Here is a 16,704-nt window from a genome sequence, read left to right as displayed (position 1 = left end):
GCTTTGTTTGATATAACAACTTACTTAATACCATACACCCTGTCTGTACAGCAGCTTTGGGTAACACATATGTGCAGCTGCATGTACACATAAAGGTACACATATCCAATTCAATTTATTTACGGTCTGCATTCTAAAATCAGTGACTCTAATGTGATCATGATTTCAACCTGTCACTGCAGTGTACTACATGTACTTGTAATAAAATGAACTTGTACAATCACTGATTATTGACATTCTAACAATTTTCAGGTAGGATTTTTTGCCATGGGTTTTTTTTTTTTTATCCTGGACTGATCTTTTGATGTCACCCCTTAGCTGTATGTGTAATGGAGAAGTCTTCTCAATTTTAGAGGTTTATTGAAAATACTGCCTGTACACAAAACCTTACCTAAGGTGTTGTACCTTGTTTCTAAAACCATACTTTGATGTATAGAATACATGAGATACAGTACAGGTACATGTACAGGTACATTCTACCACAACTTTCTGCCTAGGTACAGATTCAACCAGTTCACTATTCATTTTCCAAATCCATGTGCCAGCCCACTAGTATTAGTGTGGTATTTGCATGATTGCTCACTTGGCGTTATAACACTGCTAGAAAGGCATCAACTATATAATATTAGCCCAGCTGGAAAGCGATTCTTGAGTTGTAACCCCCCCCCCCCCCCCTCCAACCACCACACTGGGGATGAAGGGAAGAGTGGGAGTACTCACACAGTATGACAAGTATTTACATAATGTAATGAAGTTTTGACACACCTTTTTTGACTCTTGTCCACTTTTGACTCTTAAGCATTCTACAGATGTTTGACGCCTTCTTTGAATGCAACATATGACTTTTAACCCCATATTTTGGATAACGTACTTTCCAAGTTGCTGATTTTCACATTTTTCTGAAGACTTTTGACCCTACTTTGTGGCTGAATGTAGACTTATGACCCCTAGTTTTTTAAATCTTTGCATAGTTTGTGCTTGAAATTTGAAACTGCTTTGGTACACCTATACCAATTACTCACCCAAGTGCCTTCTGGGTTATACTGTACCTGCACAGTACACTAGTAATTGGTATTCATTGAGGCAGTCTTCACATTTTGTCATTTGACTTTAGTCACATAGCTCTCATATTAAACATTTATTGCAATGTATAGGTGCCATCACACAAACATACACACACACACACACACACACACACACACACACACACACACACACACACACACAGCTCTGATCACATTAAACTGTGGAGTTAACGTGTGTAATACTAATAAAAAAGGTAGATTCCCTCATCCACAAGGGAACTACATGTACATGGAACCCACTCACTGCATACGTTATTACTAAGCTACATGTATAATAAGTATAATATCAATTAGATATCATATCTTCCTAATAGTAAGTTGAAAGCATGTCAAAACTTCATTTCTAGTAAAAAAAATATGCACAAATCTTTATTATACTATCAAGTGATACGGACTAATAAATTCTTGCAGCAGAGAAACCTTTCACAATCTATACAACGTATACAAGAAATATCTCCTAAGTTTTCTGCTAGAATCTTCTATCTCACAGTCACCACAATATCTCCAAGCGGTTGTGTATCTGACAATCTTCATGTAATATATATGCGAGAAATATCTTCAGACCTCATCAGTGAGAATTCTCTATCTTGCAATCATCATGTACATGACTGATAGATGTAAAGATAGCTCGTTCCAATCATCCAGTTGGACTTTGGTGCAGATAAATGGTTTAAATGCATGTCTGGCTTACATCTTTATTAGGATTATAGATAAAACGGTTCTATACAGTGCACGTGTATATGTCGCATGTCTCAATATGTTATACATGTATCTGATTGCATAATGATTGCTACATCCTCAGGTACATGTAGAATGTAGCTTAGTAGATAACACAAGTGCATGTATAAGGAGTAATTGAACCTTGAGGCATAAATGGAAAGAAACCAATTATTGATACACAGTCAGTATCAGCATAAACACCTGTGGTGTGACTTTCAAGTTATGTACTTGTACAGTACTCATCAGTGATTTTGCTAACGTTTGGGAACCCTGGAGAGAAAATTAGAAAATCTGGAAAAATTGCATTTCCAGCATCAGTATTTTGTTGGCGAATCCCAGTAGGATATCTGGAGAATTCTGTTAGATTTTACGTAGTACTTGCAATCCTTCACAAAGATATTATTCATGCATCATGTGTACAAACTCAATACAAATACACCTAGACTGCATGCAGTGAACTTTGCAATTCTCAATACATGCAATACATCATTTTACATCATGCTAGACGCGGAAAATAGAACAAGGGTATTCTCATGCAGTTCTATAGAATGCATGTGAACTGCATCGATTGGAAATCAAGGTGTTGGCCAAGAAATCAAATGATCGTTATTTTTTATGACACGCCAAGAAGTAAAATTCTATTTCAAGTTATGAGAATTTACACAGATTTGTCTGTAAAAAAATATCTGAAAATGAGAACAATATCATTTGAAAAATAATTATTGAAAACATCATTACTATTTGGAATATGACTTTTAAGAAGAAAATTACAATTTGGAAAAAGAATGGAGAAAAATAACTGTACTTGGGAAATACGTGTAGTTTGGAGAAAGAGAATTGTTCTATTTGGAAAAAAAAAATGTTTGGAAGAAACTAATGTTAGAAACAATGTGTTTTTTAATAAAAATACATTGAAATTGAAAAGTAGTTTTAGAAAAATACAACACAATTTGGAAAATAATTGAGAGGGGAAAAGTAGTAATTTTAGATAAATCATAATAATAATAATAATAATAATAATAATAATAATAATAATTCATTTATTTTATTGTAAATTATCACAATGTATATGTCAATATCTGTTTTCCCTCGGATCATCCATGGATTTCCATGCTTATACCTTCACATCATCCATGGATTTCCATGCTTATACCTTCACATCATCCATGGATTTCCATGCCTATACCTTCACATCATCCATGGATTTCCATGCCTATACCTTCACATCATCCATGGATTTCCATGCTTATACCTTCACATCATCCATGGATTTCCATGCTTATACCTTCACATCATCCATGGATTTCCATGCCTATACCTTCGGATCATCCATGGATGTTCATTCCTATATCTTTGTATCATCCATGGATTTCCATGCCTATACAGTGAGTATACCTCCTGGCCATCCATTGATTTCCATGCCTAAGAATCACTCTTGATAACAAACTCTTAATCTATGCAATTCTTCATACACAAACACTTCACAACTCCTAATAGAAAATATTCCAAGTAATCTGTGGCAGTACAGATTAACTTCTTTCCAGCTGATTAACTTTACTAAATTACAAGATTTTACAGAAAAACAATCCCATCTGTAAGGTCATGTATATATGCTGTTACACAATGATTACTTGGCTAGATACTTTGTATGTGGAACTAAGTCCTAGTAGACAACAAGTACATGGAGGGAATCCCCCCACCACCACCACCACCACCACCACCACCATCACCCCCTCTCCCCCCCAAAAAAAAATAATAAAAAAATAAAAAAAAAAAATAAAAATAAATAAATAAACAAATAAATAAATAAACAAATAAAATAAAACAAAATACTGGTAAAGTATCTATCAAAAGTTATTGTATCAGAATAAAGCTACAGAATAATTGTCTATACACATAGATAGATAGATGTACATATTAGGTAAAATTTCATTTAATAAACACAGCACACATTTCATACAATGTGTAGGTGTGAGAAATTACAGTTTTATTTTTTAATTAAGTAAAGAATAATATTGATGGTACAGCCATATTTCAGTTGATTCACAATATAGCAATACTGACATTAATTACTCAAACAATCTACAATGTAGATTCATTATTAATTAACTAAATTGTATTTTTATTACACAAACTGCAAAAATATGAAGGTATAACAAACATTTATAATTTTGCTATTTTGAGAGCAGCCAAAAAAAGGCCTGGGCATGGTCGCATGTATTAACTAGAGTGAGATATGACATGATTTCACAGAATTCATCTATATGTAAATTTACAATAATAGGTAAACCTATAAAATGATGACAATGTTCATAAACACACTACAGATTTCACTAATCTGATTAGTATCGAAGGAAAAATATTACAAAAATACTTTAATACAGGATGTGTTCACTTGACTGGCCTCTATAGTTTGACATTTATGTGCAATCACACAATCATCCACACAGACGATCTTTGCCTTTTTAATACTAAACTGTACCTTTAACTGGCATTCTCGCAAACCAAAGTTATTATTTCTACCACTACATTTCGAAATGTGGGAGGCTTGTTAAGAACGTTGCCGTAAAACAGGCTGTGGTTTGCGACGATGTTATCTGGTTATTCATGTATAGTTTACATGTACTGTACTAAAACCCATGTTCTACGATCTGTAAACTTAGCTGGAAGGCTTTGTCTTCTATGATTTGATGTATATTTTCCAATCACAAAACTGATCACAAAGAGATAATTTCTGCCTTGTACTAAACTGACACTGTTTGTTTAATTTTCAAATTGTGTAACGATTCAAAATTTCATTACATTACATACAATGTATCGGTACATCATAGTCTTGAAAAACAATGGTGAGAATGTAGGTTCCAGACACCTTGAAACACTATGGGGAGAGCTTAGCGATGCTCACATGAATTATGTAGGTTACAGACACCTTAATTAAAACACAATCAGCTTAGCTGAGCTGATATATGGATAGCTGTCACATGACCATACAGTGTACTCTGTGTTAATGCATAGGTGTATTACATTTTTATTTTATTTATTTATTTACTCACTCACTCACTCACTCACTCACTCACTCACTCACTCACTCACTCACTCACTCACTCACTCACTCACTCACTCACTCACTCACTCACTCACTCACTCACTCACTCACTCACTCACTCACTCACTCACTCATTTATTTATTCATATATCTATTTATATTCTATCTATCTATCTACTTCTTTATATATTCATTTTTGATTTTGTTGTCACTGTCTTCAAATCAATGTTATGAAATGTCATGCCAGGATTAAAATATGGGATTAAAATATGATATCAGACATGGAGACACAATAATTCTTTAGTTTATAAGCAACCTTAAAATGTGACACTAACGAATAAAACCATCATGTAACTGGAAACTACATAAATATATTGATAGCAATGCTTTCTAAAAATATATAATAGCAATTCGATACTGTGTACGAAGTGCAGGAAATGGATTCATGGAAGGTGTGCAGGAGTAAGGAGAGTGACAAGTGTGATGGCAACAGATTATGAGTGTTGGAAATGCCTACGAGGCAGAGAGTTTGTCGGTGATAACCCGGAGCATGCAAGTGCTGTAAGTGAAAGGCTGCAGGAACTGGACCGAGTGAATGAGTTCTGTTATTTGGGTGATACCTTAGATGGTGCAGGAGGCAGTGAGCTTGCAGTGACAAAAAGAGTGGGACTGGGATGGAGGAAGTTCAGAGACCTTGAATCCGCACTACGTGGTTGTAGGCTAACTCTAGCAATGAAAGGTCGGATTTACAAGGCATGTGTGAGGCCAGTTATGACATATGCGGCAGAAACATGGGTGATGAGAGCAGTGGAAGAGGGTATCTTGAGGAGAGCAGAGAGAGCTATGGTTAGAAAGATATGTGGTGTCAAATTGAGTGACAGGGTTGGCTCAGAGGTGCTAATGGAACGGCCAGGTCTATGTGAGTCAATTGTGGAGGTAGCAAGGCGTAGCTCTCTGAGATGGTGTGGACATGCGCTGAGGAAAGATGAGGGAGAAGGAGTGAAGAGGGCATGGAATCTGGAGGTGGATGGAAAAAGAGGGAGAGGGCGACCAAAGCTGACATGGAAGAGTATGGTGGAAGGACAATGTAAACAGATTGGATTAAACATCAATGACTATGGGAACAGGCAGAAATGGAGGAATGGGATTGCCACATGGAAAGAAGGACAGTCGGTGACCCCCCGCCAGGGGGAAGAAATGACTTTAATTAATGATGATGATGATGAGCATATAGCATATGACATCATTCAAATATTGACACCTTTCATCATCATATAGGAAAAGATTCTTGTGTGGTCTTATTGACTATATTTTATGTGTTTAGTAAATCATGTACATACACATTGTACAACATACACATGGTTGATTTTGGAAATGTTTTAATATACCTGTTGCTACTGCAAAGATACTAGTACACTACACGCCTGCCCATATAACGCTATGTATATTTGCATATATTGTGTGTGACGGCTATGCACAAGAGGTTCAGCGGATGGTTGTCACTGGACTGATACATTATTGTGTTTGTTGTGTGGTCCAACTGTATCAAGTTTCTAACAGGATATGTTTTCTCCAATATTTCTTTGTTCAGCCAAGGAAAATACAAGTAACCTAAGGAGTCTTTGTCACTATGAGTCGATAGACAACCCTCAGGTCACAGGTAGTTTCCAGCTGAATGAAGGAAAATACTGGAGAATAACATAATTATACCAGGCAGTGCCAGTAATATCAAAGAAAAATTAGGGAAAGTATTGGTAATATGGAACATTTTGACTCATATTTCAAACACAGCAGAACCAATGACGTAGACATACGCATGTTGTTGTGATATAGAACGATCAGAGTATATATGCCATATTTTTGGTTTATGCATGATATAAGAAGTGTTATCTGAATCTTACTAACTACAAGATTGCCACCTGACCATACCCTGTATGTACATATTATATACATATCAACTGTAAAAAATATTAAATGTGTAAAAAATATTAAATGTGTAAAAATTTGTGTTTGTTATTTAGGCTGTTTACACTTTCTTGTACAAATAACTCACAATAAAAGGGTCAATATGATGAAAATGTTGAGTAAAATGTAGTTGGCAAATAGTAACCATACTAGTACTCACTATTTATTTATTTGAACACATAATAATTATCAGAGGAATTACTAAAGGTTACAAAGTATGTAAAATAAAAGAAAGTGAACTGTACACTAAATTTTTTTTATTAAAAAGTTAAAATTAATACAATAGCAATAATAATTTTCAAAAAAAAATAATAATAAAAAAATAATCCATTATAAAATTGAAACATTCTATTATGCGTTAAATGAGTTGTAAGAGTAGGTGTTACTGTCTCACGTCTGAAAATATGTTTATATATTGTGTGAGATTAATATTATCGTTAGTCATTAAATATATGAATTTTAAATCATTTGTTAAATTTTCAAATGTAGGGACATACAGTTTTTCAATTAACGCTTGTCGTCTCGTCTCATGCAATGTATCTAGGAACTGGAAGATTGACTATTGTCTACACTTTTTATTCATCATTGCATAGAGTCACCTTTAAAGAGAAGTACTGCCTCTACTCAACTATCTACTTAATGTACACAGAGACTCTCGGCTATTATTATGCTAAAACACAGAAAATATCTACTTCATGTACACACAGACTTGCTGCTATGATTGCACTAAGAACAGAAACTATCTACATTGTACTTCATATATACAGAAACTCTCGGCCATCATGTGATTACGCTAAAAACAGAAACAATCTACTTCATGTACACACAGACTTGCTGCTATGATTACGCTAAAAAACAGAACACTTCAAAACAAGCAAAGAAGTTCACTATTTCCTGTCAAATTACCCAAACCTTTCCAACATTACACTGTGCCACCTTCACTTGATGGGAAAGCAATATATAAAGGTTAGTGCAATCACTAATTTGTTCATCAACAGTAACCGTTAGTTACTAACCCATTTGTACAAGAACACTATTGTTAGCTCTAAAATGTCTTTTAGTCTAATGCCCATTTGTCTTATTAAGTACGGTATATACTCTTCACCTCACTGCAGAAATATCTCATTTATTTTATGGCATAGGCAAAAATCCTTTGTGGGATTTCCAGATCGACAAAGATTTATTTTGCTGTTGTCGTCTCCTTTTCTATACTGCCAGGCAAAGTGGCGACTCATTTTTCTCTCTTCATTTATTTGACCTAGCTCTCTCTTTCTTTTTCAAATTGTGACATGACCAGTGCATCATCACAAATTGTGACATGACCAGTGCATCATCACAAATTGTGACATGACCAGTGCATCATCACAAATTGTGACATGACCAGTGCATCATCACTGTGTGTGTGTTTAAAATTACTGATTTACATTGAATGAAATAAGGCAATGTAAGAATTAATTGGTACAAATAAAATGCACAAAACGAAAAAAAAGGAGAAGAAAGACAAGTATTTCAATATTAATTCAATAATAGACAACATGTAATTTATAAATATTGACCATAAATGTATGCATTTACTTTGGAATGGAATGTTTATCAAATTTAAATGATTTTTATAAATTACATGACTGTGTATTCATTATTTCTATTTACAAAACAAATGTATATGTTTATGGAATTGACAGTCATACTAGTTGTTTATGTGTATTTCAAATGATTGTGTTTGAAGGTTAGTTTAAAAGTAAGGTGGCATTGCTGATGACAATGAGGCTATAAACATCAAGTGATAGTGCAGCAAGGTGATTAGCAGCTAATAAACTGCTTATTTGACACACAGACTCTAAAACCCTGTCTTTGACGTGCCACTAATACCTCTATAAATGACAATATACAGGCCAACATCACAAAAATTGATGTACATGAACAAAAAACGTAGCAAGGTGATTACCAAAGCCAATACTGAGATGAGCTGTATTATACTTTCAAGGCTGACGGATGGGACTTCTTATCCTTAATACATGGGTCCTAATATTTGAAGTTGAAGTCTCACTAAATACCTCTATGATAATAAACAAGCTTACAACAAATGATGTACATGTAGAAAAGTGAATACCAATATCAACACAGACGGACTACTTACTACAGTCTACAAAAAAGCTAAAGGTATTTGGTGCATACAGACAGTAATGTTTGCACTTTCGCTTGAAGTCTAGTCTTGTTCCAATTTTACATTACGTTCTCTTCACACATTGATACTGCAATATGTGAAGATAACAGTGTAAAATCAGAACGTGGTCGTCAGGAACTAGTCTAAGACCACTTGAAGTCAAACTGACTATTTCTACATTCTATCCCAATGTTTGAGTTATTATCACACAAACAAATGAACAAGGTGAATATCATACAAAGCTACAGACAGGCTACATGTAGTTCTAATGATGTACATGCAGCCAAGCTACTTTTTGTACAAAAATGTGTAGAAAAATGTCAGTAAAACATACCTGTAACTTGTAAGATGTAAAGTACGCCCAACATTTTGAGCAATAACTCTTTACCAAAAATGATGGCGAAGCTAGGAGCCAGTTTATCCTACAGTAGTAGAAGACTAGTGTATGTGTGTACATACAAGAGAACATTTTCTACATCGAGTCATTGTTATACATGTAGTACTGTTTATACCAACCTTTTTCTATACCTCGTTCATACAGACCTAGCAGCACACTTATTCACTGTCTTGTATACTTCACATGTAGTACATGTCCTTATCTTATGCATGATAATGCCACTAGAACTCATAAACTTCTATTCTGGCCCGGAGGCTTTACGAGTGATTCAAAGTCTAACAACAACTGATTGATGTCCATGTAGAAAGTGAACATCAAGGCCATTAGACCTGTAGTCAACCAAGAGTTGTATGATATGTGGTTCCAATTGCACTCAATTTTAGAATAGGTGGGGGTAGGTAGATTTTTTATTTTTTTTTTTTTTTTAATGTGTGAGTGTCTAGTTCAGATTCTCCATTGTTTTCCAAATGGTCTCTGTGTTATTTATTTCTTCCCATCAGATGTACAGCCATTACAGATTGGAAGAACAGTTTTAGAGTGTCTTTTTAAGTTGATGTCAATTTCTGCATCCACTATTTCTTGTGAGACTTCACAATTTTTGCGATTTTATTATTTTTTTCTTGAATATGTCAAAAAAAGTTTAGGGTCGGCAGTGAAAAACTAGGTGGGGTCGGGTAACCGGAACCAAACAATTATTTTTTTTTTTTAGGCCTAATGAATGTTTGTCAAACAATACTTGTAATCATAGCTATGAATATGAGGGTTAAAGATACAATTAATACAAGTAAACCACTTAACTTTTTCATTTTAGAATGTCTAGACTTTAAATAGTACAGACTTAATCAACTGTAGATTACCATACTACTATACTAGCTCACTTTACATCACATCTGTACATGTACATTCAAGAAAACATGGAACACAACTAACAATAATTGAAGTATTTACCTTATCAATAAATGGTTGGAAAGGTATGAATCTGATTGAAATCAGCCAAATTTAAAGATTTTTACTTACTTTTTAAATGTATTCTTTCCCCATTAGTTTTACCAGGAGTAGATTTCTCTGCCTCATTCGGTGAAACCCCAAACAACAGACTGAACCCCAAACAACAGACTGAACAAATTTACACTCATTATACAGTACAGGCACTTCTTTTCATCACACCTACCACTTATGCAATTCACCTTCAGGGGCTGCACACAGTTTTCAAAAATAGACGTGGTGATTTCTCACCTGCATGCAATTCAAAAACTCTTTCTCTTTTTGCAATATATAATCTCATCTCATTTTTCGTATTTAGTTGACGAATTAGCTGGTTGCTATGGAAATGCCACTATGGAGGTACAAAAAAAACCCCCAGTTTATAATCATGCCATACTATCAGAACTATATGATAATTGGTCAATTATGCATTGAATCATCAGTGAGAAAGGCCATAAAGATATTTCAATTGTATACATATAACACAAAACCAGATTTTAATATCTTAACACAGTACTGTATGATATGTTAGGATGTACTGACTTACATTTGTTAAGGGAACCCTGATATTAAAGGGGGGAAATCTGGCAAAACTGTATATGATACATATATAGTTTACATCAGATTTCCGTCTGTTACACTGTCTCATAATTTTGGCAGGGAATCCATGAAATACCTAGCAATTTTGACAATGTCTAGGATAAAATAATATGTGGTACATCATGCAGGGCTCGAATGTAATTTTTGGGCTTGGTAGTCAAATTTATCCAAGTGAACTGTTTCCGCTACACTTTTCCTTTGATTTGCACTGGTCTAACAGACTACCAAATAACAATGTTAGTAGTCAAGATACAATGTTTGGTAGTCTATATGCCCTTGACTACTGCCAATTTCAAGCCCTGTACACTGTACATGCAATATATGTGACAAATCTTTTGCTGATATGTAAAACTATTTGGTATCATGATGAAGACAGGTGAATGTGTAAAACTATAGAAATCATGTATTTGTATTAACAACATTCTCTCCGGGGTAATATCAAATATTATGACCAAAGAGATGAAAAGATTTTGTTAAAAAAAATGACTTAAATTTAGCAGTATGACAGAATAATTACTATGTTCATTTCAAACTGTTATTACTTTTTAATATGATTCCTTACACAATTATTCATTCATCCATGAAAAATATGAAGAACACTGTAACAAAGGTAGAATTATCAATATGTCTTGCTATGATGACATTGATTTGATAGTATTAGAGGACAATTTACACCAAGTTGCCATAAACATATTGATAACTATATTTCATCTGTTAAAATTTGATGAAACTTTTATTACTGTACTTTGAGTTATACTATAATTTTATCATCAAATTATTGTTTTAATTCTATTATATTTTCAACTCAAGGAATAAACAGCAATGAAGTTGATGCACTTTCCTTACAGGGGTACAAGCTGAGTTTAGATGTTTTGGAACATTATTTGTCACTGCAATTTATAAAGTACATACAGTACTCTGGTCACGGAAATATATTTAACCATTATTTGCAATAGACCAAATACAAACCTGGTATTAAGATATATCTTATACAAATGATACAATGACGTAATTTATTATATGTACCAAAAAATATACAGGGAATCCCTATGTAATGAATTAACTGTTCTAACAATGCCAGAAGACAATTGTAATGTTATCGAATGTGTGCATTGACATTAACACTATACTAGAATAATTTAATTGTGGTTTTTTGGAGTATTTTCACAAAAAAAGAGTAAAAAGTAAAAAATAAAGAGTAAAAAGGTTATTAATTCAACTTGTATCTGATTATATCAACATTGACATTAACACTATACTAGAATAATTTAATTGTGGTTGTTTATAAGTATTTTCACTTGAGTAAAAAGGTTATAAATTCAACTTGTATCTGAAAACACTCTACTCTCAGTTTATGGTCCGATGAGGTTATCTTTTTGAAATGAGTTTGATACCCTTCTGTACAGTTAATTTCAACACAATCCACTCTACATGTAAGTATTTCTATGACTTCATAAAGTCACTACTTCATGCCCAGAAAATTAATCCCAAAATAGCCAGCTTTGATGAAGTAAAAAAAAATAACTAACCTGAAGGATACATACTTTTGATTAAAACCCTAGATGCCTATGGAAAGCAAGAATCCTTATGAAATGACAAATTCACTTAGGAGTGATATAATGAGGGAAGAACTAGCAATTCAATCAATTGGGTACATTTAACAGCTTGAGGCAACATACATGTACTACATGTTGTATGGATGTATTGCCAAAGCCAAACCATCACTGTATCAGCTCTTTACAATACAAAATGTAGATATAAACTAAAACTATATAGTACGGTTGTTCAATATGATACATTACACAAGTGGGCTGGTGATAGCGGTGTCTTTGTTGTGCAGATGTAATCACCCTGTAATCAAGATAGTATACACACTGGGGGACTCCAAAAAAATTAGTTGAGTTCCTGGCGTCCTGTTCCGATTTACATTATGTTATCTTCACATATTACAGTAATGTGTGAAGATAATAGTGTCAATCGGAACAGGGTCATCAAAGGAAGGCATCAGTCACATTGCCAAAACGTAGACATGAACAAAAGTAACTTGGTTGTGTATGAAAGAACATTATTTACTATAGTATGTTCAAAGACTATTTGGTAAAAAAGGTTTTGAACTTTGTAAAAAAATATCAGGGTTGATCAGCAATGGTGTTGCATCCCAAAACAACTGGATTTCCATTTGCTACCATTTACACCATATTCAAAATGCAGCACTCAATGTGGATATTTTGGGCACATGCTATATGGAATACTAATTACTTTGGATTCAAAAATTGTAAATGGGTAAAATCTACTGGTATTTAAGTAAATTCCAAACTTCTTTTACTGAAATCACCCACAAGGTTTGGGTATCTGGGAATCTGATCAGATCTCATCCCCTTACCCCATAGCAAAAACACTAATAATAATATTATACTGCTAATATACTGGTTTTAATTGAATTGTGATTAGTATGGAGCCATACTGTGCAATGAAATATAAATTCAACATATTTCAAAACCCAGCCATACACAAGGCATAATACTGTATTGGTTTTAATTTCACTACACATTATGTATTGTCAGTTTTATTAAGTTCTTGGTTTTCATTTCATTATTTTGCAAGGACTTCCTCATGTTAAATTATGCTTGATTACATGATATCAAATATTGGGTTTTGATTTGGTAGAATTATCCATCAGTGAATAAGCAGATGTAAATATGAATAGAGGTTTTAAATGTACACTGCTAATATTAGTGTTAGAATAGACCCATAACACTGAAAGTAAACATAAGCTACATGTCCCTGGTTGTTGCATTGATTAATGAAGTGGACCGAACACATTGAGCTTCTAAAGCTGTATTTGCTATGGCCTAAAAAAAAATAACCCCACCTAGCTTTTCACTGCCGACCCTAAACTTTTTTTATATATTCAAGAAAAAAATTATAAAATCGCAAAAATTGTGAAGTCTCACAAGAAATAGTGGATGAGGAAACTGACATCAACTTATAAATACAAAATATAACTGTTCTTCCAATGGCTGTACAGCTGATAGAAAGAAATAAACAACACAGAGACCATTTGGAAAACAATGGCAAACCTGAACTAGACAATCACAGAAAAAAAACAATAGCACAACATAACATAAAATAAACAATCTACCTATTCTAAATTTGAGCATAATCGGAACCACACAATTTTTTTTATTAGGCTTAATCTTAATTAACATATTTAAAGGGCAGTGTTTCAATCCCAAGTCATTACATTAGTAAAAGGATTTCATGGGATCATTCTTTTGTTTTGGACCAACATTTTCTAAAGCTCTGCTCTCTCTGCTGCAGACAATTGGTTTTAACACCTTTACCTGGAAACTAATCATCTATAGTTATAAGTTTAGATCTTTATTATCTTGGAGGGGACACTCTGCTTTACCTAAACTTCAAACACCTATGATTCAGGTTTTGCACATAATTTTTACTGACCTTTCAAATTAAACTTTTTTGCCCAAAAACACTTTTCACCATAATTATAAACCATCATAGACCCTACACTTCTACAGACATAATAGTATTAGAAGGAAAGAATATGCTGAGCACATCACAGACAACTTACTTGTCTATGCATTAATGTACATTTACAATTTCAACGAAAACATTACTAATTTTTTAAAATAACGTTTTCAATTTTTTTTTTGAAACTTATGAAAGTGTATTTGAAGACCGGGGTCGTACTACTACGACCCCGGACTAGACTGACAAGATGAATCCATAGCGATCACTATAATGAATTCAGAAAATTAGTATGATACACAATCGAAAAATATCAAGTCCGGTTCAGTTTCATTTCGAAAATTAAAACTTAACAATGCGAGTGCCAGTGGGTGACGTAAAATTAACGAGTCTGGCACCTGACCATTCTGATGCTTCAACACGCAGTGGCATACACAATTCACAAGTTGCACAGGAAAGGCTACGGTGCGATGCGGTATACGCGGTACAGGAAGCTAGCTACAGTGCAAAGGGGGTCATCATACGATACGATCGACTCACTGGTTCTTGTACGAGGAGTTCTAGTACCAGTACCATTGAGAATTGATGGATTTCAATCAAGCACAAATTAAAAACGAAAATAGCTGAATGGCAAGTTATACCGAGTTACTAATTAAGTGTAGGGCTTTGACAACCGAAAACAGCTAATGTGTAAGTCGGGCGCTCGGGAAATGAAACTCAAAAGTTTGACCCTGGCTGACGTTGACACGATACGGAAAACGGTACGATGACTTTAAATTTACTTACCACGGCCAGTCAGCTGGATCCTGGAGTGATCGCGAGCCAACTATAGTTGATTTCGAACGAACGAATGAACGACAAACACAGTAGCTCAGACGAGTCTGGTTATCTCTATAGTCTTCTCTTTGTTGTCACTGGTACATCATCCTACGGCCTACAGGTGACTGGTCAATGAAAGACATGAGTTGACTGTTTTTCCTAGTCGTCTGAGCCGTCGTCTGTACTGTACGCGGATAACCACTATATCACGTTGGTGGCGCTGTTCACTGCTAGGGAAATTTCAAAACCGGAAACACATCGCCGGAAACATTACAACCAATCATCACATCCCGTGACATCTCGCTGTTTCTCGCGAGCCTCCTCTCCATGACGTCATTGTCATCACAAATCAATATGGCGAAGAGGTACAGTCGGGTCATAGAAACTGCATACGAGTTTTTGCATCCCGAATTCTTCCTTTCACCAAAATATTTCCGTATCTAATGCCTGAGGCATAGTGGCTTACAGTTTCACTTGACCAGAAAGGTGATTTTTTGGCCAGCAGTGTAACTGTGACATCGAAAATTCATTTGAACAAGAATCAATGGAGCTGATGTTGTGATTTCTGAAAATCTAGGCCAGTCTGGAGATTTCGTGCACCGAAGTGTCAATCACTTTTTTTTTCTTCTACTGAATGAGGCATTGATGTTCGATGCATAAAATGGCTACCAAGTCCACGCCAAATTCGACCCTTCCCAGCGGACAGCATGGTTCTCCAAAGTGAGTACATTTCCCATTGTTACTTGTATTTGTGTGTTTTGAAATTAATATTGACATTGTTGTTTGTTGTAACGTTACGTGTCTCGTGTGGGCGACAACGTGTTTCCGTGTTTTGAAAATAGCATTATGTCGACGAGCTCTCGGAATGACTTTCTAGAATATGTCGTTTGTTGAAGAGAAAATTCAGTTGTCGTAATTTCTATTATATGCAGGTTGAATTTCATAAAACGTCACAGAGTAAAGTATCTACTTACGTTATCGTCACATTTCGTTAATTGACGGCGGTGTGACACGCTCAGTTTCACTGTATTATCGATTTTGAAAACTTGATATTTATCAAACAAATATTACTCAAAAATATGTAAGTAACACCTTATGCGTGCAGTTGAAGCAAAATGAATTAATGATTGTTGCATATAACTTTAAATAAGTGTATGCTGACTTGTGATAAATTTATGTGCACTGTATGTGTACAGCTGAAGAACTCAATGCCCCATAGTGTAAACAAAACTTTGTTATTCCCACAGCATATGTACATTTCAATAAGTTTTGAAGAAGTACCTAAATTTAGATTTGATAATACTATTAAAGCAGTCATGTGGATGAGGAATTGTGTATTCATTTTGGATTTTTAATTGATAAAACAATTTTATCATGGCTTTCCATTTGAAAAATCAATGTGAAACAACATACACATGTATGCCAAGTCCTTGTT

At 34.4% G+C, this 16,704-nt stretch overlaps 3 protein-coding genes across 3 annotated transcripts in view; 2 read left to right on the top strand and 1 right to left on the bottom strand.

Moving 5' to 3' along the window:
- LOC144444622 (uncharacterized) overlaps positions 1 to 15,442 on the bottom strand; it is a 38,706-nt gene extending 23,264 nt beyond the window's left edge. Inside the window, exon 1 of the mRNA XM_078134110.1 lies at positions 15,237 to 15,442. The gene's annotated coding sequence lies outside the window, so the exon portion shown is untranslated. The remainder of the gene's footprint in view (positions 1 to 15,236) is intronic.
- LOC144444878 (uncharacterized) lies at positions 5,335 to 6,129 on the top strand. The gene has a single exon (XM_078134429.1). The coding sequence runs from the start codon at positions 5,335 to 5,337 to the stop codon at positions 6,127 to 6,129; it is 795 nt and encodes a 264-aa protein (XP_077990555.1).
- Positions 15,443 to 15,633: 191 nt separating the features above from the next.
- LOC144444183 (oxidation resistance protein 1-like) overlaps positions 15,634 to 16,704 on the top strand; it is a 57,019-nt gene continuing 55,948 nt past the window's right edge. The window contains exon 1 of the mRNA XM_078133597.1: positions 15,634 to 15,989. Coding sequence (XP_077989723.1) covers positions 15,922 to 15,989 — 68 coding nt within the window. The 5' untranslated portion in view covers positions 15,634 to 15,921. The remainder of the gene's footprint in view (positions 15,990 to 16,704) is intronic.

The sequence above is a fragment of the Glandiceps talaboti genome, chromosome 13, assembly GCF_964340395.1.
Source record: "Glandiceps talaboti chromosome 13, keGlaTala1.1, whole genome shotgun sequence".
NCBI lineage: Eukaryota > Metazoa > Hemichordata > Enteropneusta > Spengelidae > Glandiceps > Glandiceps talaboti.
The sequence above is the reverse complement of the archived record's forward strand: the minus strand, read 5'-3'. Positions and strand labels throughout refer to the sequence as shown.

Coding starts and splice junctions, on each gene's coding strand:
- LOC144444878 (XM_078134429.1), top strand. CDS start 5,335: ATGGCAACAGATTATGAGTGTTGGAAATGCCTACGAGGCAGAGAGTTT.